The sequence below is a fragment of the Triplophysa rosa genome, linkage group LG13 (assembly GCF_024868665.1).
Source record: "Triplophysa rosa linkage group LG13, Trosa_1v2, whole genome shotgun sequence".
NCBI classification, from domain to species: Eukaryota; Metazoa; Chordata; class Actinopteri; order Cypriniformes; family Nemacheilidae; genus Triplophysa; species Triplophysa rosa.
In genome coordinates this window covers 6,602,741-6,626,525 of record NC_079902.1, presented here as the reverse complement: position 1 = coordinate 6,626,525, position 23,785 = coordinate 6,602,741, and the positions used below count along the sequence as shown (strand labels likewise).

The 23,785-nt window shown below is 40.0% G+C and overlaps 2 protein-coding genes across 4 annotated transcripts in view; one reads left to right on the top strand and one right to left on the bottom strand.

The window, feature by feature from the left end:
* ppargc1b (peroxisome proliferator-activated receptor gamma, coactivator 1 beta) overlaps window positions 1-8,908 on the top strand; it is a 54,829-nt gene extending 45,921 nt beyond the window's left edge. Inside the window, exons 8-12 of the mRNA XM_057349333.1 lie at window positions 820-1,333; window positions 1,447-1,522; window positions 1,637-1,755; window positions 1,849-1,979; window positions 4,236-8,908. Coding sequence (XP_057205316.1) covers window positions 820-1,333; window positions 1,447-1,522; window positions 1,637-1,755; window positions 1,849-1,979; window positions 4,236-4,327 — 932 coding nt within the window. The 3' untranslated portion in view covers window positions 4,328-8,908. The remainder of the gene's footprint in view (window positions 1-819; window positions 1,334-1,446; window positions 1,523-1,636; window positions 1,756-1,848; window positions 1,980-4,235) is intronic.
* An 865-nt stretch (window positions 8,909-9,773) lies between these two features.
* pde6a (phosphodiesterase 6A, cGMP-specific, rod, alpha) overlaps window positions 9,774-23,785 on the bottom strand; it is a 23,770-nt gene continuing 9,758 nt past the window's right edge. For 2 of the 3 annotated variants that reach the window (XM_057349009.1, XM_057349010.1), the window contains 13 exons: window positions 23,000-23,143; window positions 22,814-22,879; window positions 22,574-22,720; window positions 14,372-14,479; window positions 13,766-13,875; window positions 13,468-13,555; window positions 13,258-13,358; window positions 12,855-12,962; window positions 12,630-12,693; window positions 12,074-12,148; window positions 11,688-11,771; window positions 10,716-10,884; window positions 9,774-10,201 (listed from right to left, as the gene is read on the bottom strand). In XM_057349009.1, coding sequence (XP_057204992.1) covers window positions 10,155-10,201; window positions 10,716-10,884; window positions 11,688-11,771; window positions 12,074-12,148; window positions 12,630-12,693; window positions 12,855-12,962; window positions 13,258-13,358; window positions 13,468-13,555; window positions 13,766-13,875; window positions 14,372-14,479; window positions 22,574-22,720; window positions 22,814-22,879; window positions 23,000-23,143 — 1,311 coding nt within the window. In that variant the 3' untranslated portion in view covers window positions 9,774-10,154. Of the gene's footprint in view, window positions 10,202-10,715; window positions 10,885-11,687; window positions 11,772-12,073; window positions 12,149-12,629; window positions 12,694-12,854; window positions 12,963-13,257; window positions 13,359-13,467; window positions 13,556-13,765; window positions 13,876-14,371; window positions 14,480-22,573; window positions 22,721-22,813; window positions 22,880-22,999; window positions 23,144-23,496; window positions 23,647-23,785 lie in introns of all 3 variants that reach the window. The other variant, XM_057349008.1, reaches the window with a different exon arrangement.

Below are 23,785 nucleotides of genomic sequence, written 5' to 3'. Positions count from 1 at the left end.
AGACGAGTGGATGAAATCAATGATGAGCGCACATAAAGACAGAAACGCGTGCATTAAACATGAGAACTGTTGCGGAGACTCTGTACTAACATAAACAACATATAACCAGGGCGAATGAAACGAGTGGATAAAATTATTGATCAGCGCACATACATGGATCGCTATGGTAAACACGGGAAGCGTAACGAGCGTGCACCACGCCAGATGTGTTACTGAGACTGGCCATCTTTTCTAACATTAACAATATTTAACTGCCGCAAACGAGTCAAGTATGTGAGAGGAGGCGGGGCTCTGTTGTTATGCGATCACGTGCAGTGTGTGTTAACTCACTGTCGGAAAAGAGAAAGAGAGCGGGAACGCGCAGCTGATATCGATACGTGGGACATGGGTATTGGAACCGTTTCAGATTCTTCAGTATCGATACTTATCGAAATATCGATATTTTTGACAACACTAATATGAACGATTGAACGTTTCCATGGATTTTTGCGTACGCACACTCTACGATCAAATCTGTGCGTACGCACGTTTTATAAATGAGTCCCCAGGTGTTCTGTGGGTTACTGGGCCAGGACCGAGAGCCCACCTACCACCCAGATATACTGTAAATCTTAAAGACCATTTACACCAAAGATGTTAACTATAATTAAAAAGATAACGTTTTTACAATCGTTTAATAGTCAACCTTTATGTTTGTCACTGGGTTTTGCAAATATCTAACCAATACAAAGTGCTTGTCAAGTTTATTTAGCAAATTAAAAAAAAAACTTTATAACACCAAATTTGGACATCAACGATATACTTGTGTGTGTTTTCTAGGCCTCACTCCCCCCACCACACCCCCTCACAAACCAGTGGAGGACGAGCTCTTCAAACCAGACGGCAAGACTGAGCTCACCACCAAGAGCTCGTGCCTGGCACGAGCGCACGTACGCAAGCTCCCGGAGCAGACAGAACTGTACGCCCAGCTGCGCCGGATGGGCCAGACGGGCGATGCAGACTGTAAGGGCGGCACGCAGCACGCCTACGGGGACCACGACTACTGCCTGCTGGGACCGGGGGAGAGTCGCAAGAGAACAGCGGCAGCGTTCGGCTCCGAAGCATCCTGCCGGGAGATACAAGGGAATGAGGAGATGAGCGTGAAAAATGAGGCGGCACGGGATGAGACCCTCGACTGCCAGCAGGGGACTGAGAGCAAGGAAGAGTTACCCACGCAAACCAGTCCCGAGCAAACCAGCGAACCCTCTCCTGCCCGCTCACCCACCCCAGAGCTGGATGCACAGTCGCCAGTGTCCTGCTCGCCCCCGTCCCCCGGCTGCAAACTCTCCTTCAGGTACTGAATTGGTTTAAAACACTACCTTGTTCGGTCATAAACACTCCTTTCTCATTACCTTTTTGTAGCGTTAATATCTGAACTCTGTACGTTTATACACAAATTTGTTTCAGCGATGAGAGCTCGGAGACGTGCCATGAAGCATCAGATAAAAGAAGCAAGTTACAGTGTGGACAAGAGAATGATGTGGTAGGATCTCATGTCTGTTTATTATTATTCAATTGAAACATTGTAATAAAGGTGCTATTGGGAAAGTATGGATATACATTTGATAATGTTTGTTCCGATTTACTTTGTTTCCAGAACAAGTGCCAAGTGATCTACATTCACAACCTTCCGAGCAGCGTCACTCAGTCCATGCTGCGCAAGCGTTTCGAGGCCTTTGGTCACCCAGAGGACTGTAAAGTGGTCATCAAAAACGAGTGGGTACAATTTCCGTCCGCTCGCCTGACATTATGACTTTCAGCATTGACCGGGAGGACGGAGAATTGATGCGTCTGTGTGTTTGTGTGCAGGGAGCGTTGTGGAGTCATCACTCTGAGGTCCTCACAGAACGGCCAGACCCAACGACACAGGTGGGAGTCCCTGGGTCCGTGCGGGGGGAACGGCAGCCGGCGGTTCGGCAGGAAGCGTTACATAGATCTGGGTAAGAGAACAGAGAGCTTGCGATCTCTTTGATGTTGTGTCTGCGTCAGACGTCTGGTGCTCTGGATTGAGTTACAGGACGTCAGAGAAAGGTGTCGTCTTATTTCCAAGCTAATAAACGGCCTGATTCGACTTCATTTGCATTTAAATAGAAAAAAAGTACTTTTTTGATTCTTGGTTGACCTATTTGAAAACGCAGGGTGCAGGTTTAATTACTGTATAGTGCGGGCCGGTGCGTCGCAGTGCTTTGCTATTGCAGTGAGACTAAGCTATTGTGAAGTCTTTTCAGACGATAGCAATGAAGAACTGCACTTGGCTTGTTGTTTGATGCTTTGTTTATTTTTAAACCAGACTCATTATCCAACCCGTGCTGATTCGGTGTATATATACTGTACCAAATTTTAGACTATTAGTCGGCCTACGTGTAAGTCATAATGTATAGTAGTCATGTACCTGTATTTATTAATACAGTATATTGGGATAATGAATATGCACAGTATTTTTATCTTCAACACCTCAAACTTCTTTTCCATCAACTGGTTCAATGTGTCCTGTACATAAGAGCCATTATATGACATTATGACTACATCACAATAAAGAACTCGGCATAAATCCTGGCACAAATTTTGTTTCATTTGTGAAATTAAAATCACAAATGACACAATTTACAATTAATAATCACATTAGTATAATTATAGTAAAAAAGTAGTAAAAATATATACAGTAGGGCTGGGCGATGTGACAAAGTTATCGTATATTGCCGATGTGTTGCAAATATCCCAATGTCGATTACAACAGACAGATACCAGACCATAATTGATAATAATAGAAAATACGCGTTATAACATTATCATGCGATGTAGGCTTTAGCGTGAACGTTAATGTTCATATGCCCAGGCAGTCAGTAACAGTGACAGAATTTTGGAAGCGCTGTTTTGTTCGGTGAGTTAAAAGTGCTGCTGTTTTCTGCCGGTCGCTGCACAGATAGACCAAGAGAAAGACGAGCTGCGTCGGCAAAGCAAAACCTCACGCTCGCGGGGCTGTACCGGTGTTCGAATGGTCCTACCCTGTCAGATTTTCCTACCGCAGGGCAAAACTTAATATAATCTAAACCACATCGACAAAATAAACAGGATGATTTCACAATGCAAAATACCCTGTCAGATAGTCCTACCATCTTAAAATTAACATATAAAATGAATTTACAGCGCAACAACCAATCAAATTGTACTATAGGTATTAAATAATATGTAGATTGATTTAACAACAAAAATACACTATCATATGCCCGTAGCAGAATAAAATAAACAGGTAGAATGATTTTATAGCGCAAAAAAATGACGTAACATTGATGTGCGCGTGCCTGGTAGGATAATCTGACGCGAAATTTCAGGACCCCTGCAACATTTTTCTACTGCATAAAAGCTTTATGGTTTATCTACGCGCTTTACCTGATGAAAGAAGTCACTGCAACACTGGTTTGTGCGCGTGGCCCACGCGCCTGTGTGTGCGTGCACGCGTGCTTGTTTGGCACTTGGCGGGTTCGGAACGAATTCCCTCCCGGTCTGTATCCGCAGATTGATAGTCTGCGCAACGTTGCATGAAGTCAAGCACACCCGATATTATCGGGTATCGCGATGATTTTAAAGTCGATTATCAATAAAAAAATGTAAACACATCACCCAGCCCTAATATACAGTAAATATATAATATAATGCATTCTATATACAGATTTAATATATATACAGTCAGCTGAAGACTATTGCAAAATATATATTATAATATATAAGACAATAAAATGTATCTATATACAGATTTAATATATATACTGTACAGTGAGCTGAAGACTATTGCAAAATAAACCCTGACAGAAGGAACAGAATCTGAAGGAGTTTGTTTTGCAATGACCTGCTGACTCCACATTTTCCCCCTTATTACATGGCCACTTACCAAATTAGTAACTAAATGGGCATGAGATATGGATTTGAGTGAGTGTGGAGCGATACAAAAGAAATGATATTAGCAGCGGTTGTCAGAGACAATGGTGAAAGTTTGTGGCCATTAACAATTGACCAATGAGAATCAAGTACCCCAGAGAGCCATTTAATGGGTTTCTAAATGCCTTCAAACACAGAAGTCTATAGGGGTATTATCCCATCACATTATGACTATATTCTGCTATAGCCTGAAGCATAAATGTTTCTTATGCAAGTGTATGTTTGAAAACAAACTAACCTACGAGTGTTTCATTTTTTAGATGAGGCAGGTCCAGGACCAATAAAGAGCAAGTACGATGCACTGGACTTTGACGCTCTACTGAAGGAGGCCCAGAGAAGCCTGCATCGCTGAAACGCCTTAGCACGCCTCCAGCGTCCCCGCTCTGTCCGAGACTCGACTCAGAACCTCAACCAAGGCACCTCTTCATGTTTACATTTGAATAAAAGAAAATGGACCTTGTCACTTGTAACTGAGGATTGGAGGACACCGGGGCAGGATGACACAAACTATCACAAACAGCTTTGAAAACACGGACACAAGTGCTGCTTCTCACGCACGACCGTGACCCCGACGGCATCCGTGACGTCGCGAGCGGCCCGGGCTTCGTAGCAAACCGCACTCTTTTCCGTTTGTTGTCGTGACGTGCGTGTGTGCTTTTTTTATTTCGTTTTTACCTCTCCGTCACTCGTCATAGACCTGCAAGGTGCTTTTATCATTTCGTCGTATAAATATATAAACAATAACTGCTTTGTATTAGCAAACCTTTGTGGATGTTTAACTCTTTGTGCGTGTGTTACGATGAAAAGTGGATTTAAAAAACGGCAAACATAAAAATCCTTACAAGGTAGAGTTTACGAATCAAAAAGGAAAGAAAAATAGTCTTTTTGTAATTTTAGTGCTTCCTTGATTTCATCTATGCACTCAAACGAGGTAGTGTTTCTTTTATCCGCCCTCTGCCGTCCTCTGGTTTGGATGGGGATTTTTGCTGCTGGTCGCCACTGAGTCCAAATCATGCGACTGTGGAAGGTGAAGTGTGTTTTTTCCCGGTTTAATCTACAGAGATCTTGTGTTCCTGTAGCTCAATTGGTAGAGCATTGCGCTAGCAACATGAAGGTCATGGGTTTGATCCTGAGTAAACAAAATGTACAGCTTGAATTCTCTATATGTGGCAATCGCATCGCCCAGCACGAGTTTGTGTCTTTTCGCATCTCTGCATTACCTTTTTATGTAATTTACTCACGCAAATAGTTCAATTCGCGTTTGGTGTGAACACATCATTAGTATTTTGACTTGTTTTGCAGTACATATTTCTAAAATTCTTAAATCCCATTTTCGTCAGAAGAAAAATCCGATATTAGGTCTTGTTTTCTGACAAAAAGTTTTAACGCGTAAAATGAGTAAAAATATTTGCCAATGGGGTAAGACAACTTTTAAATCTTTATAAAGTACTGTATATAAATGTATTTTTCTAACCCTATTGTGAGTTGTTTTTACTTGTTTTTCGAATTTTTATATTTTCTTTTAGAAAATACCACTTTGCTTATGAAAGCCTATCTTGAATTAAGATTTTTTTTTAGATATTTGTACTGGAAACAAGGCAAAAATACATAGAGAAATTAAGTACGAAATTCATCTCTTTCAGTGCACTCACATACCCAGATAGCACAATCCATCTGGCTTACGTCTATTTGACATCTGCATTTACATCTGCAAGACATCTGACCAGATGTATGTGCGCTATCAGGGTAGTTTAACTATAAATGATGTTTGTCCAACCGTTTAAAAACGTACGTGTTTATGAAAACTGTGGATTTTTGCCGTTCTGTTTGGTGATGGTACTGGCGTAGAAATTGCACACTTTATCTTTAACTTTCCAGATAGCGCAGGTACATCTGTAAGATGTCTGCAAAAGATCTGAAGGTCTGGAAAACATCTGCTAAACGTCAGTTTTACATTCATTCAAAATCATAAACATCTTATAGACGTCTTCTAGATGTCCATATGACATCCGACAGCAGACATCTCAGAGACGCATTGCAGATGAGCAAACAATAAAAAAAAGGTCTTGCAGACGTAAACGCATGTACCCGTGCTATCTGGGTTACTTATGTTTTTGCCTAAACCAAATCCAGTCGCGTCCAGAATCCGTCAAACCCTCTCTGAAAACAAATTCACATTCTACAGGTTTGACAGAAACAGTCATAGTATTTCGAAGTATGGAATGTACCCGTCACAAAAGCGATTGTAGACCGTCCATGCGTTTGGTCTCATTGGCTAGACTCTCCCAGCAGCACAGCCCCGGGACGTCCAGATGAAGTCCAATGGCTTTCACTTCTGGATGCTCATCCAGCCAAGTTCTCCCGTTTGCGATTCTTGAGAGAAGGGTGGCGGTAAACTAGGAGGAAGATCTTCCCAGAGCTCAGTGTCATTAGAGATACGGTCGTATCTCTGCTTTGTTTACATGTCACTCTCTCGTACTCTTTCTCTCGAAGCTCAAAACACTCAGTTTTGTAACTCTGTCCCGACAGGGGTAGATCTGCGGGTTTTTATAGCTCTTACTTTGTGGCTAATTCTATATTTGTCCTCGATGTCTGTTTTTTGAAGTCTAAACGTGTACCTGTGTATAACTGCGTGTGTCGTCCGTGTCTTTTAGGAACGGGGTTACTATATGCTGGGAGTTGAAGTCTGTTCTCTCCCACACTTGTCGCTTTTATTCTGCGGGTCGCCTCTTCAATCCTTGAACTCTGTTGTTGTAGTACAGTCGTGTGTGTGCGTGTGCTGGCGTAAGGAGGGACGTCTGCCTCTTTACTCGCGCATTATCCCTGCCTCTCCCCTTTATCCAATTGCCTCCTTTGAAACACGCCCCAAAACCTGAATGTTTACATGATTGAATTCTCCTTTGACTTGACTAGAGCGCAAACTTAAGTACTGAAGCCTTATTCAGTGTTAAAGTACCCTATCAGGACGTGCCTTTCGGCTTTCCCTCTTACGGTACCGAGCAGTTACTTTCTGAATATTACAATCCTGGGAATTCTAAAACGCCCAATAAGATCTGAATGAGCGTTTGCGCTTAGTATGTATACTACTTAACAAATGTGAGAATGTGCTGGTTTACATGATAATATATAAATATATATATATATAAAGAGAGGTATATAATGTGTATATAGCACTGTAAACATGAGATGTATGGTTCCGTGCTGTACAGCGATGTGGTAACATGTGGTTTAAGGGGGGCTCTGATTTGTCGATGTTTGTCAAGAGCCAGAGGTTAATGCAGCGCTAAGCAATACAGGGAAATCCAGAAGGGAATTTTCATTGATATGGCTTCATAAGTCAAACACAGTTGTATAAAGTATCCCTTTAGAAAATGTCGAAATGTTTTTTTTTAATATGACTTTAATATGTTTTATTTTTTATGCAATTGAGATGCAATAGCGCTAAGCTAAGAGAGCCTTTCTCATGAACTGAAAGAATTTATTGATGAGATTGGTTGCTTTAAGGGCGTCAGGGGAATTCATGAAGGATCCTTTACTGTATGTTGTCCATCGATGTAGAGATGAAACGGCTTGAATAATTCGCAAACTGATGTTTCGGGTGGACTTTTTTATGCGAAAAATGCCCAGACGGCCCAATCTCACAAGGAGAGCCTTAAACTTTAGGGGAAAACAAAGCTATCGATTCTGTCGGATCTCCTTTACAATCCAATGTCTTTTTCAGTACAGCCATATTATAAAAGGTATATACATATATATGATTATATATATATACATATATATATATATTTGTGTGTTTGTGTAGATAAATATATAGCTATAATTTGTTATAGACCATTTTATTCAGTGTTTCAGAACACTTCGTTTCAACTTACACTGTCAATCTAGAATGTACAGGTGATCCAAATAAAACATATATATTGAAAAAACACCATCCAAAGGGAACCTTCTTAAAATGCAATACATTTTTTCCAGTCATTTCAGTTATCGCTAGACAAGTTGACCAAAAAGTACATTTGATGTTTGGATACGGGAGAAGTGTGGTACCACATCAAATCCATTTCACGGATGTCACGATCGGTTGGTTTGGCCCTTAAATGTATGTGTGAGTGTGTGTTTGTATGCGATTTCTCTTTTTTAGTTCCTATTTTAACTCACTACATCTATCGTCCTACACATTTGCAAAGTACGTTCTTGCAGGGTCGAAGAGAATTTGCCCTCCGAATCAGATATTGTCTGCTTTACATGTAATCATGTTTATCAAGAACAAACGTTTGTGTCAATTGGGTGCATTAGTTAACAATGATGTCATCACATCCACGTCGCATTTTATTGCTGCTTCAAGACCTTGCGTTGTGTGAAAACGAAATCCAAGTCAAAGGGCATCCGTTGCTTCTCTCATTGTTTTGTTTATTTTTTGTGTGTGACTATTTACATCTAATGACTATCAGATTCACTATGATTTTTCTTTTTTTAACGTAGTTTTTGGTAAATACTGCTAGTAAGATTTTATATTTTTACATATATTTGTTTTATTTTTAGTTTTTTTTATTTATACTGTATGCCTCTTAGTTTGGATGTCTTTTAAATGGTGTTGGTTTTTTTCGGTATCGTGTGATTTCATACGTCTTTGAGAATGTGGAGACAAATGCATTTCAGTATTTTTAAATTGTTAAAAATCTAGTTTCCTAGATCGAATTATCAATATAGTGAAAATTATTTGATGTCATAAATTATATTTTAATTCATGTACATAGTTTTAAAAAAGCAGGCAATGGCTTCCTTTTAAACTGAACACGTTTCTCTTCCGAGATTGTTTACATTATAAAACTGTAGAAACTGATCCCTATATACTGTAAAAAACTTACATATATTCATTGTTTTGCCTCCAAAAAATAAAACCCATAATGAACAACGTTCTCTGTTCTTGTACTGAATTTCTCTGCATGCATCAAGCAGCACACTAGACAGCAATAATAGCGTCCGCAGAATTTAGGCCTATTCTTGGAACGGATGCTGAATAGCAAATCTGGGCATCTCAAAACCAAGGCTTTGAAAAACTCGCCAGCATCTGCTTTAAAACCTTTTTTCCACGTTCCAGCGACATTACGGATTGTACATGCAGAAGCTGGAAGCTGTCTGATTGGTTGCTGCATTGGAATCGCAGCCAATAGCAAATCGCATTCTGTGTGGTATCTATGCAGCGTGCCTGCAATTTTTATATAGCAGAGCTAATTGCGTTTTTTATTTGCTGAGGGTATGTAGCATAACATGCCGAGTGAAACCTCTCTTAATACATCGATGTGGAAGGCTGCTGGCAATTTACCGCTCTGCTGATTTGTGATTCAGATGTCAGAACAATCATTTCCTACGGCATATCCATGTGTGTGTGTGTGTGTGATGCACATTTATCTGAGGTGTATTTGCTTTCACGTCAGTGGGCTGTTTTTAGCTTTTGCCGCGGTTGCAGATTTATGGACTCCGCCTCTTTGCTGTGGGAATGAGGCAAATGTAACAAGACGTGACATCATAGTCTGTTGACGTGAGCCGAGTGCGTCTGTGACATGACGTGATTCCTAGCGATGAGCCGGCCCCCTTTTGCTGCCGTTCCAATCACCTCTCAGCCTTCCTAGTCTATTACGCCAACACCCCTTAGGTGTTATCCAATGCTTTTGTAAGACTGTTATGTCCGAGAGAGAGAGAGAGAGAGAGAGAGAGAGAGAGATGCATTCCTAGAGGCAGACTACAGATTTTGCACAGCAACAATTACATGGCTTTAAAAAAGCAACCTGGCACAAAAAACTAATTTAATCTTTTATTCAAAGCTTTATACATCACTATATATATAATGTGTAATGTGAATTTTTCAACAGTTATAGAAGCAACGCTCTTAAATACATTTTGTTATGTAATCGAGTGTGAGAAAGCTCTATTCTGTACAGGTTCCCCAACTACCAAACCGTGTCAATAATAAAGTGCATGAGATAAAAACTACACAAAGCCCACCCTTCTGTTGACGATATTTCCTCAGCCATGATGTCACCATTGGGGTCATTGCAACAGAACCATAATGGCTACCTAAAGGTTTGTATTTCCTAACAACTGATGATTTAAACAGGACAACCATAATAAACGTTGTCCAACCTACGGGAACGCAGATGTCTTCCTGTATGGTCAGACAGTTAGGTGATAACACAGGTCTTGGACTGAGATGCCTGTGCTGCACTTCCTGCGAGGAACACAGATCAGGTGAATATACACATTATTTGCTGTAGGTTACAGCAAATAATAACGAATAAAACTTTGTTTAAGGTGTTAGGATTTGAACTAGGGATTCCGCAATATACCAGTGTTGATAATAATTGTGACATTACTTATCATTAATTAATGATAATGTGTTATTACTACACATAATATGATAATATTGTAAATAATTCAGTGGCGTGATCGGTTGATTCTCCCTCTTGTCATTTCAAAACTGTACCTCTTTCTTTCTTCTGCAGAACTACATTTTTTTCATTTTGAAGAATGTTGGCAACCAAACACTGGCGTTACCCATTGACTTGCATTGGTTTTGTGTCCATACAATGGAAGCGAATGGGTACCGCCGTCGTTCTGTTACCAACATTCTTTAAAATATCTTCTTTTGTGTTCTGCAGATACAAGAAAGTGTAAAATGTATTTGCCCCAAAAATCTATAGATGTTTTTTCAAGCTTTTGAGACAGTTTGAGTCACTGTGTACCTTGTTTAGCAGCTAATGCGGCAGCTCCGGCTTCCTCTTTAGCTTTCTTGGCCTCATCCAGCTTTGCAACCTTGGCCTCATGAATTTCCTTCAGAGCGTTCCACTCCTTCCTGTTGTTGAGAAGACGCTCCAGCATGGGCGTGATCTCGACATGAAAGCGTGAGAACTCCTGCAAGAGGAAGGGCAGGTGTGTGTACTTGTATCGATGCGTTAAAGAGACAGTTCACCCCAAAACCGCAATTACATCATCATCATTCACCCTCATGTTGTTAAAAACCTGGATACGACTCTTTCTTCTGTGGAACACAAATTAAGATATTTTGAGAAATGCCTCAGTTGTTTGTGTTCATACAATAAAAGTCAATGGGGTCCAATGTTGTTTGGTTACCAACATTCTTCAAAATATCTTCCGTTGTGTTCTGAAAAAGAAAGAAAGTCACACAGGTTTGGAATGACATGAGAATGAGCATTATTCATTTTTTGCCTGTTGATTTTGGTCTTGAACGTGCTAGATATTGATTCACGACTGTGCTTTGATGTATTCAAAACTTTATATGATTTGAATTGTTCATTTAAAAATGATAATTCTGTCATCATCTCATTCTGAATAATTAGAAACATAGCGCTATATAACGCTTGCGAATGAGACATTTGCCTAGATTGATCATTTTAGAATATCCCGCAAGCACATGAAGTGTGAAGGGTGCAACTGCCATTAGCCTGACAAATGAGTTTTGGTATTTGAAGATAGCTTTGTGTTTCTCAGTACGTTCACGTTCTCTAATTCTAGCAGGCTCAGGCTCAATACGACGCGAGACATCTGATCAAGATCAGCGCTGTGAATTTATGCTGATGATTTCGTATCGGTCTCCTGATGGACTCTCGGGTGGATCCCGTGAACATTTAGAAGAGCGGATCGATGTATAGTCCCATATGTAGTTTTGTGTACTAATCGAAATGGCAGAACCTCACCTTGTACACAAAAGAACAGACGAAATCAATAAAACCACACTGCAGTTTGGGAAGTTCATCCGCCTTGTTCCGGTCCATCATGGGCTGGAAGAGAAACAGCATGCACTTAACTGAGTATCACAACCTACACAAAGCCAATGCAATGGCGGGGCTGAAAAATTGTTCGGCTAAAGTGGAAAGTTTGATGGGACTCAAAAGCTGACATTAAATTCCTACGATTTTACAATCACAGCTGAGTAATACTGGGAGTCGGGGAGCGGTCTGTTTGACGTGAGTGTTGCGACCGCTCTTTCTGATTCACTGCACCGCATAATAGGCTGTACATCACTACATGACCCATGGGAACTTTCTCATTCTTTCTCCCCCCAACACCCTTTTATTCTCACAATGGGCTGCTGCTCCAGCACTGTTCTCTCCAGGTCACCCTGCTCCCAGAATTCAGCAGCCACCGACAGCGCCACCTGGAGGACAGAGCACATACAGACAACGTCAATAACAAACCAGCATCCATTCTGTCTTTATAGTCCATTAGATGCATTTGCAGATGCTAATATGAATTTGATGTGCATTATTTTCCAAATCGTACATATTAACTGTGCATTAGAGATTTAATGATAAAAACGTGTCTTCTCTATAACAGTTTTCACTCGGCGCGAACATGGCACATCTCACTGCAGCTATGAAATTCACCATCATCATCATTGTTCTCAGATCTACTTTCATGAATATAATAACAACATTACCAGAAAAAAGGCTATGTTCGTTCTGAATGTAAAAACACAAGGTTTGATGCATTATCATATGAATGGAGTTTTGATCTCATTACGCTGGCTGAAAGCCCAGATATTTCATTTCCTCGTGCAGTCACACCCTTGGCTGCCCTACATGTCTGAATACATCGCCGTAGTAGCGACATTGCATTATGCATTAGGAATATCTAACCTTGCTCTGTATCTCCCATGGGTTGGCGATGGCCGACAAATCACACGCAGTCATCATCATTGCCCTGCGGAAACCAAAGCCAAAACACCACACTGTGAATTCATATTTACAAACTAGAAATGGGCACAAGCTGTTGCGTATCAGTTTAGTTTAAAAGTATATAAATCCGTCAATTGGACAAATAGATATTAGTTTTCGGAAAACATATTTTTTCGCAACGCTTACATGACGATCTCCTTCCGAGTCGTCTCGTACATCATGTATTTCGTCCAGTCGTCCCAGCTCTCGTAGGTCTTGGACTGATCCACGATTTTTTGAAACATGGCTCTTTTTCTGCAGAGGCACATTAAAATACAAGTATCACAAAATACAACACAAAACACCACAGAAGATATTTTGAAGAATGTCAGTAACCGAACAACGGCGGTACCCATTGACTTCTACTGTATGCAGACAAAGCCAATGCAAGTCAATGGGGAATCGCCGTCGTTTGGTTACTGACATTCTTCAAATATCTTCTTTTGTGTTCTGCAGAAGAAAGTCATGCAGGTTTGATGTGACAAAAGGGTGAGTAAATGACAGAATTTTCATTGTTGGGTAAACAAAACACAAACGATAAAATTCTTACTTGAAATATAAGGCCAGGTCTGTTGCAATGATAGCTATGTCCATCAAATGGATGACAGTTTCGTGTTGTCTCCTGGTAAGATTTTGGTAGATATTCAAGGACTTGGAAAGAACGTATTTAGGCAAAATAAAAACAGATGGGTTCAAATTTGTGATGAAGACAGAAGCTTTTAAAAAGCGGAAAAAAATTGCATTAAATTTGCAGCATTACATCATCTCTAAGCAGAGTTTTTCCAAACTCCAGATGGTGCCTTTCGAGGATGGAGGAGCCGTGCAGCTTTGCCAGTGGATTGCCAGACCTGACAAAATCATCAAAACACAGACGCACATTCACAAAAACTGGAATGAATTTTAATAAGAGTAATACATCAACAATAAGTGACAAAAATCAGATGTCTTCGAGATTCGAGAATGAAAATTCGCCCCTTAACAGTTTTTTTGGTGAACTATCCCTTTAATTCTTGATAAGAGCAGCAGGATGTTGACACTTCATTAAAACCAGCACATACTTCATCTGGTAAAGGTTGTTCGTGCCGCGGTGATCAATATCATGACAGAGTCCAGCCGTCACCATCGCCATCGTCTCCAGGTCTGTATAATAACGCTTCAGGTCACCTGTCTGAATCACAACAAAACAGGTTTAATCAATTTAAAGGCGGAGCCTGTATTAGACACACCCCCTTTGAAGCTGACTGGTGAGGAGTCATTAGATTCAGTGAAGTGTGAGAGTAGTGCGAAGAAAGGCTCATTAGCTCACTGGCCTGTGTTTCTTGCGGCCCTCCATCCTGCCTGATTTACAGCCAGATCACAGTTATTACACATGACTTAACCAGGAGCAGCTTTACACATGGCTGATTAATTACATGAGGCCGTCTGCCATTTCAGAGAATATGAATTGAAGGTGGGGCTGTCTTTGTGCATATTCCAAATAAATCCATACCACACACTCACCAGAGGGGAAAATTCATCAAACGTATGACTACTAGCCTAACAAAATTGGCTTGTTTATTATTCCTCTCACTTTGCAGGGTGACTATGAAGTCACTTTTTTATTGTATTGGCTTATGTTGATGAAGATGAGCATTTGTTATGTTGTTCTGCACAGGTTTTCTTACCATGAGGAGTGTGAACATGGTTTGGCCCACATTGAAGCCGTGCCTCCAGTTATGGTAGGTGATCCTTCTGTAACCTTTACTGACCGAGTACACGAACCGCACCAGGGTCTAGAGACAAACAAATGTTTTCAGCAAGTTAATGTCAAGCATCAGTCTTCTAAGCAGAGACTGGAGTAAAAAGAACTAGAAGAAAATGTGAGTGATGCTTTGTGGCAAACCGCGGGACTGGGCACTAGAGTGATAACACATTAAGCCACGAATTAATCTAACCAACCCCCATGTCTCTACGATGTTCTGATGCAGAGATATACATCTGGCTAAACGGTTGCTAGGCTAATGTGTTTGGTTGCTGTGGGCGTGGCTTGGCATCTGCCAATTGATAATACTCTAAGCCACGAGTGAAATGAACCAACCCCCATGTCTCTACGATGTTCTGTTGCAGAAATATAGGTCTTGCTTAACAGTTGATAGGCTAATATGTTTGGTTGCTATGGGCGTGACTTGGCATTTGCACTTGATAATATTCTAAGCTATGAGTGAAACGAACCAACCCCCTGTCTCTATGATGTTCTGATGCAGAGATATAGGTGTAGCTAAATGGTTGCTAGGCTAACCTTTTTGGTTGCTATGGGCGTGGCTTGGCAGATGCCAATTGATGATACTTCAAGCCACAAGTGAAACGAACCAACCCCCATTTCTCTACGCTGTTCTGATGAAGAGATATACTGTAAGTCTTGTTAATCGGTTGCTAAGTTAACATGTTTTGTTGCTATGGGCGTGGCTTCGTGGCTTAATGAACTTCCTGGGACACTTATTGGTTGCCTGAGTAAAACGAGCCCACCCCCTTGTCTCTACGACACTGTGTTGCAAAGATATCCACCTGGACTTTTTATAATGGGAGTCTATGGGATCGGTTACTAGGTTGCTGTAAATGGTTGCTATGGGCGTGGCTTAATAGCTTCATGATGATCATGTGACACTGATTGGTTGCCTGAGTCAAAAGAGCCCACCCCCTTGTCTCTAAGTGGTTGTAGTGCGAAGATATTCAACACGGGACAGTTGTACACCTTATATGGGCATGTTTCCTGTCAATGGGGAATTTTGGGTGGCTCTTACACCCCAGGGTGCAACTTACACCCCATTGTGAGTGATGTTCTTACAGAGCCTGATAGCCTCTTCAAATGTGGTAACCCGCATGTTTCTACGAAATCCTGGCTTGGAGCTACGACCTGTCAAAGTTGGGCGCAATGTTAAGTCAATGTAATTTTTCGTGTGGTTTTTCGCCCCCCTATCGAACACCCCTCACCCGATCTCTTATAAAAGTCATAGCACACCATTCCTCAATGGGCCGCTCGATTTGAGCCCTCATTCATGGGTCTACGACAAAAACCGTGGGACAAGTTACGCGCCAAACCTTTGGCGGAACAAGAATAATAATATCCCCCACAATAGTAATAGTGAGCTTTTTTCAAAAGCATCACTAACTAGAATTGAAAACAGAATTGCTAGAAACCGTGTTGGCCAAGTTACCTCCAAAATGTAATAAATTATATATTACTAGTTACTGTCATTTAAAAGTAATTAGTTATATTACAATATTACTGTCTTTGAATTGTAATGCGTTACACTACTTTTGAGTTACTTTGATCAAAATAGCCACAAAAGTATTACTACACTGCTGAAAAAACACCACAGATTAAAACTCCATTGGAAACCATTGGGTTTATCAAATACCTTTTTTTGTAGTGTGTTTTGAACAGTATTTGAGTATTATGTAATGGTCTCGTCAACAGAACCCAACACATACCAGTAGAGACTTTTGTTTATATTATAACCAATAAAATTCCCATCATAACCATTAAATCCAGTAGAATTTATGGTATCTATCGATTTTTCAGCAGTGTATGCATTCCAAAAAAACTAAAATATAGTTTATTGCTGCTCATTATACATCCAGTGGAGGGCGATGTGTTAATGCAGAATGATTGTGCTCATCTATGTCACTTATTACTCGGCCATCCAATCACAGCGCAGGAGGGGCTGGACAAACACCGCATCAACAAATCGGCAAATACCTGTAGGCTTCAACCTTATGTCTGTCTACAATGCCGAAAACAATGCAGGAATTAATACTTTAGGATTCGAGTGTCAATGTTTGTATCAGGTAATATCCATACACTACCACAATATAAAAAAATGTTAAACAAACTATCTGCGAAACTAATACTAGTTTGACAATACTTAGGCGGACAATGTGTATCCATGCGTTGTCGAGCGCCCACAGTCGGCGTTTTCAGACGCGTTTAAATACTCGAGTGAAATATATGGAGCCTCAAAAACAGTGAGGGAAATAATTAGTTGATCCCCTGCTGATTTTGTAAGTTTGCCTGCTTACAAAGAAATTAAGGGTCTATAATTTTTATGGTAGGTTTATTTTAACTGATAGAGACAAAATATAAAAAAATCAGTTATGTAAAAAATGTAAAAGAAATGTTATATAAAGGTTATAAATTGATTTCCATTTCTGTCATGGTTCTGCCTCTTCTTGTCATGTATTTCTTGGTCCTGTGGCAGAACCATGGCAGGGCCTCGTGTTCTGTGTGGAGAGAAACATATTATTGTCTGTCACGACAGAATATGCGTTGTCTCGTAGCCCCGCCCTCTCGTTCCCTCGTTAGCTTCCCCTTAGTGTTTGATCCCTGTCACCTGCCCGTCACCCTCCCTGTGTTATCATACCTCGTTAGTATTCCCCTATTTAGAGCCTCTGTTCTTTCTGTCCGGTGTTGGTTCATTGTTCCTTGTTCACGTCAAGTCCCCGTCCAGAAAATCGTGTTCCTGCATTGCCTTGCGTTGTCTCTCTGTGAGTTTTTGTTTGTTTTGCTTTTAGTTCTTGTTTTGCCCCCTAGAGGGAAGTCTTTTGTTTGCCGTGTGAGAAGTCTTTTGTTTATAGTGTTTGTTCCCCTATCGAGGGTTTTTGTTTTATACTTTAAATAAAATTATTTGTTAACCCCTTAACCGCTGCCTGCATCTGGGATCTCTCCCCCCCCAAATCCTGACACATTTCAGTCAGTGAAATAAGTATTTGATCCCCGAGCAAAACATAACTTTGTACTTGGTGGAGAAACCCTTGTTGGCAAGCACAGAGGTCAGATAGTTGGTCACCAGGTTTGCACATGTGTCAGGATACATTTAGTCCACTTTAGTCCACCATCTTTAAGGGTTCTTGGCTGTCGCTCAGCAAATTGGAGTTTTCGCCTCCTTCACAGATGTTCTACAGGACTAGGGTCTAGAGACTGGCTAGGACATTTAATGTGCTTCTCCTTAATGGTTGTCTTGGCAATATGTTTTGGGTCTTTGCCATGTTAAAGGCACATCCACGACCCATCTTCAGTGATCTAGTTAAGGGGAGGAGGTTCTCGTCTAGTTTTTAGGGTACACTGGCATCCTGTACCCGTAGCAGAGAAAAAGCCCTAAAGCGTCATGTTTCCAACACTGTGCTTCTCTGTAGGGATGGTGTTCTTGGGGTCATAGTCAGCATTTCTCTCCCTCCAAACACAGGAGTCAATTTTGGTCTCACATCACTTTCTCCAAACCTTTTCTGAATCATCTTGATGTTCATTGTCAAACTTCAGATGAGCCTTGCGGGTGCTACAGGATTTCAATCTATTGTGGCATAGCGTGTGACCAATGGTTTGCTTGCTAACTGTGGTCCCAACTGTCTTGAAATCATGAACAAGCTTCTTCCGTGTAGTTCTGGGCTGATCTTTACCCTTCTCATGATCATCTTTACTCCATTGGAGAAATCTTGCAGGGAGCTCCAGACCAAGGGCAATTGATATAGTTATTTAGTATTTCTTCTATTTCCAAATAATCGCACCAACTAGGGCTGCAGCTATCGATTATTTTAGTAATCGAGTATTCTACTGATTTTCCATCGATTAATCGGGTATTCTGATAATAAGTACTTTTTCTTTATTAAAGAGCAATACTAAATATACAAGAGAAAATAAGACAGGTCTCTTAAAATGAACAACTAATTTGTTTCCTTTTTAGAAAAATTAACATATTTATTGCTGAAATTGCATACATTAATATCTGTGAAAACTAAACCCATTTAGTACATTCCATTGCCATATTAAATTCAAAATGCAATATAATACAAATGTATAAATAAGAAACATTAATAAAAATAGAATAATTTCTAAGGTAAACAACTAAGTTCAGCTCATGCGTGATGCATTTAGTTTATCTAAATTGTTATTTTTTTTACTATTAAATAGTCATATATTTGTCCACATACAGTGATGGAAATAAGTATTTGATCCCCTGCTGATTTTGTAAGTATGCCTACTTACAAACAAATGAAGGTTCTATAATTTTTATGGTGGGTTTATTTTAACTGATAGACACAGAATATTTAAAAAAATCAGGGGAATAAAATGTTATATAAAGGTTATAAATTGATTTGCATTTCAGTCAGTGAAATAAGTATTTGATCCCCGAGCAAAAAATAACTGTACTTGGTGGAGAAACCCTTGTTGGCAAGCACAGCGGTCAGACATTTCTGATAGTTGGTCAGCAGGTTTGCACATGTGTCAGGATACATTTAGTCCACTCCTCTGTCAATCTTTAAGGTTTCTTGGCTGTCGCTCAGCAAATTGGAGTTTTAGCCTCCTTCACAGAGGTTCTATAGGACTAGGGTCTAGAGACTGGCTAGGACATTTAATGTGCTTCTCCTTAAGCCACTCTTTGGTTGTCTTGGCAATATGTTTTGCGTCTTTGTCATGTTAAAGGCTCATCCATGACCCATCTTCAGTGACCTAGTTAAGGGGAGGAGGTTCTCGTCCAAGATTTTACGGTACATGGGCCCGTCCCTCAGCCCCTCAATGCGGTGAAGTCATCCTGTATACCTGTAGCAGAGAAAAAGCCCTAAAGCAGAATGTTTCCAACACTGTGCTTCTCTGTAGACATGATGTTCTTGGGCTCATAGTCAGCATTTCTCTCCCTCCAAACACAGGAGTCCATTTTGGTCTCACAGCAGTGCCAGCACTTTCGCCAAAGCCTTTTCTGAATCATTTTTATGTTCATTGTCAAACTTAAGACGAGCCAGGCGGGCCTTCTTGGGCAGGAGGACCTTGCGGGTGCTTCAGGATTTCAGTCTACTGTGGCATAGCGTGTTACCAATGTGTTACCAATGTTTTGCTTGCTAACTGTGTTCCCAACTGTCTTGAAATCATTAACAGGCTTCTTCCGTGTAGTTCTGGGCTGATCTTTAACATTTCTCATGATCATCTTTACCCCATTGGGGAAATATTGCAGGGAGCTCCAGAACAAGGGCATTTGATAGTTATTTTGTATATCTTCTATTTCCAAATAATCACACCAACAGTTGTCTCCTTCTCACCAAGCTTCTGTCTGTAGCCTATTCAAGGTTTGTGCAGGTCTCCAATCTTGTCGCTGACATCCTTTAAAACCTATTTGGTCTGGACCATGGTGTTGGAGAGGTTGAACTGGAAGATACAGATTCTGTTGGCAGGCATCTTTTATATACATAACAAGCTGATTTAGGAGTACTTTCTTAAAGTGACAGGACTAATCTGTGGTCCATATAGGCACATAACCAATCTGTGGAGCCAGAATTCTTGCTAGCTGGTAGGGGATCAAATACTTATTTCACTGACTGACATGCAAATCAATTTACAATCTTTATATAACATTTTTTTCCCCTGATTTTTTTTAATATTCTGTGTCTATCAGTTAAAATAAACCCACCATAAAAATTATAGACCCTTCATTTGTTTGTAAGTAGGCAAACTTACAAAATCAGCAGGGGATCAAATACTTATTTCCCTCACTGTAAAAATACCGAGTTAACCGGACTTTTATTTTGGCAGGTCATCGGAAGACGCTTATTTTTTAGTGCATTAGCTTCACTCAGTAAAATGTTCTGAAATAAACTCTCAGAGCAACTCTGGAGATGAAGTTCATGTGTTCATGTCCTCGTAAAGTGCAGTTCATTCACTCAGACACGCAGAACAGACAGATGGCATGTGTAAATAACAGGATTCGGCATCCACTAACGTTAGTCCGAATATAGTTTGATAGACTCAATGCAGCAGGAAAACAAGTTTCACTCGCAAAATAGACTAAAACTAAGTAAAACAGCAGTTCACCATTTCAATAAGCTATCAGTTATTTATCAGCATGAGACATAACGTTACGTGTGAGCGTGTGAACAGACTAAAGTGCGTGTGTCTCGCGTGAATGCGTGAGACTTGAGAGCCCTGTAACATGAACAGAGTTTAGCGGGCTGTGCGTCAGTAATAACGGTCCATGGGGAAAAGCAGCGCTCCGTGTGTACTGTAGTTAAATGGATTAAACGAGGCTTCGAGGCAACAAAAATTGCCTCAATGATTTTTTGTATTCGAATTACTCAAGTTACTCGAGGAATCGTTTCAGCCCTAGCACCAACAGTTGTCTCCTCACCAAGCGTCTGTCTGTAGCCTATTCAAGGTTTGTGCAGGTCTACAATCTTGTCCCTGACATCCTTTAAAACATATTTGGTCTTGACCATGGTGGTGGAGAGGTTGAAATGGAAGATACAGATTCTGTTGGCAGGCATCTTTTATATACATAACAAGCTGATTTAGGAGTACTTTCTTAAAGTGACAGGACTAATCTGTGGTCCATATAGGCACATAACCAATCCTTGGAGCCAGAATTGTTGCTGGTTGGTAGGGGATCAAATACTTATTTCACTGACTGAAATGCAAATCAATTTATATCCTTTTTATATTTTTCCCCTGATTTTTTTGGTTGATATTCGGTTTCTATCAATTAAAATAAACCTATCATAAAAATGATAGACACTTCATTTCTTTGTAAGCAGGCAAACTTACAAAATCAGTAGGGGATCAAATAATTATTTCCCTCACTGTATAAGAGGCACAGAGAAGGCTCATGGCACAATTTAACTAATAATCGCTGTCAAATCGCAAAAGTAGACAAACGGCCACCTGGTGAATGATGGTAGAGGTAGAGCCCACTATAATGCAACATATAGCCAAATGACAGGGTAAAACGCAGAACCTCTACTTTTGTTTTGTTTCTATTCGTTTATAGAATCCGTTGCATTCATTTCAACCATCGGATTTCAGTAACAGGAAATACAATATTACAACATTTTAATCACAGATTTGATTTTTTCTGGGAATGGAATGTGTTTGTAAATTATAAAAAAAGAATTTCAGGGGGAAAATTACAATACGTTGTTGTAACGCGCGTTACTGAGATTGTAACGGGTATAATATAACCCAAATTGTATTAGTAATGCGTTATATTACTGCGTTACAGCAAAAACTAATATATTACTGTTATTTTGTTACTTGGTAATGCGTTACTCCCAACACTGGTTAGAAATAGAAAGTATTAAAGATGCAATCCGTAACTTTTGCCTCTCTGTCGCCATCTGTGTTTGAAACATAAAATTACAGGTGACTTTATGTGCCTACTATGTCTTTACGTGCGTTGAACAAAAAGCCTGACCAAATATGCCAACCTCTTAAATTATAAATCATTATTTTAAGCAGTACTTAACATTGATTTTTCTTGTTTAAACGTTACAGCTTGCAGCCTTAACTAAACAGCAGCAGCAAAAAAAAAACAAAAAAAAAAACAGAGTTTATTATTTATAGATATGTGTAGGTATGCGTTTAAGCAAAATAATACATTTTGATAACTGTGAACTGCTAATAATATTTCTCCCAAATTCCCATGAAAATGTTGTTTATTTGCAGAAAAAATGAAATGGGATAAACTGGTCAAAATAACAACAAAGATGATCTTGAATAGTGCCAAGAAAAAAAATCTAAATAATTTTTTAACAAAACGATACTAATGTTTTTATGTGTATTTTAGAAACGAATAAGGCTCCAGATCCACCGAGTCGTTTTTACGCGGGTAAAAACTGTTTTTATATTTTTTTAAGCGGAGACACGCCGCAGAAACGCCACGGTGGACTGGAATGGCCGCAACACATGCACATCTAAAATGGTTTCTTAATTCCAGAGCCGTGTATATTAATATACTATTGAACTATAACTAAATGCAACAAACATTGTACTTCTATATTTATGTACTATCAATTTTACATTTAATAGTTTAAACAGGGCACAACTCAGTATGGCAGAATACCGCGCTCACCTCACGTGGAATATGAAACTTGTCCACCACACCCAGCTCATAGTACATCTTGATGCCACATTTCACCAGGTCCAACTCAGAGAACTCAAAATCACAGAAGTGAAACTCCAAGATTTCAGACTGCTTTGAATCTGGCAGCACGCCACCCTGCAGAAAACAACAGCATCAGGACACACAGCTATAAAATGAGACATTAAACTTCACTTAAATGGATTATTTTGTGTGTGTGTGTGTGTTTACCAGAATCTTCTGCAGCTCATCCTCTTCACATTCATCGGGTTCTTTACCGTACAGCTCACGTGTGTTCTGCACAAAGTTTCACTTTGTTGATGTTCAAAGTTTCTTACTTTTATTAAATTATCAATCACAATGAAGCCAAATAGGATCTCCTGCTATTTCGCTTTGTGTCATTTTGCAGAAACCCACCAAGATATTCTGAATCTCATCTTTCCTGCACTTGACATGGTACATGACCATATCCTGAAAGATGTCCTTACGATTCTCCAGCTTGTTCATCTTGTCGTACGTGTCTGTGTTCAGCACTGACCAGCCCAGAAACTGAGTGAGTGACTGAAATACATTCACATTGAGATTGACACCAAGCTACTTGAATCTGAATGAAATAACCGGAGGACAAGAATATTAAAAACAGCTTCTCAGATCAAAGTGATTGGTGGAAAAAACAAGTTCCCTCAGGAACAGACTGTAGTTCTACTTTAAAGTGAAACCCAAAGATTAATTTTGATCAGAATCCACCCAAACCTCAGCATAATACATTGAGAACATTTCATACTTTCAGGACTAAACACAGCACGGATGAAAAGTTATTCACAGATGAATAATGCAGAGCGTGTTGATCCATCCATTACTGTGTATTTCTATAGCTATGAATCAGTACCACTCCATATTCTGGCTTCAGATACCTCCATTAGCGTTTCATCCATTTCATCAAATGGCTTTCCATCTTTCCTATTATAGAATGTGGCCACGCCAACGATTTCCTCTTTCTTGTTCACGATAGGCAAGGAGAGAACATTCTTTATTGTCCATCCAGATTCATCTAGAGGTTCTTTCTGGCAGGATGAAAATAAACCTCAATCAAGATACAATTGGGCAAAATGCAATCGAGTTTAACGCAAAACTCTCTGTTTTGAAATCACGTTACCAATTCCATTGATTACACAGCTACAGTAATTCCAGTTTAAGATCTCC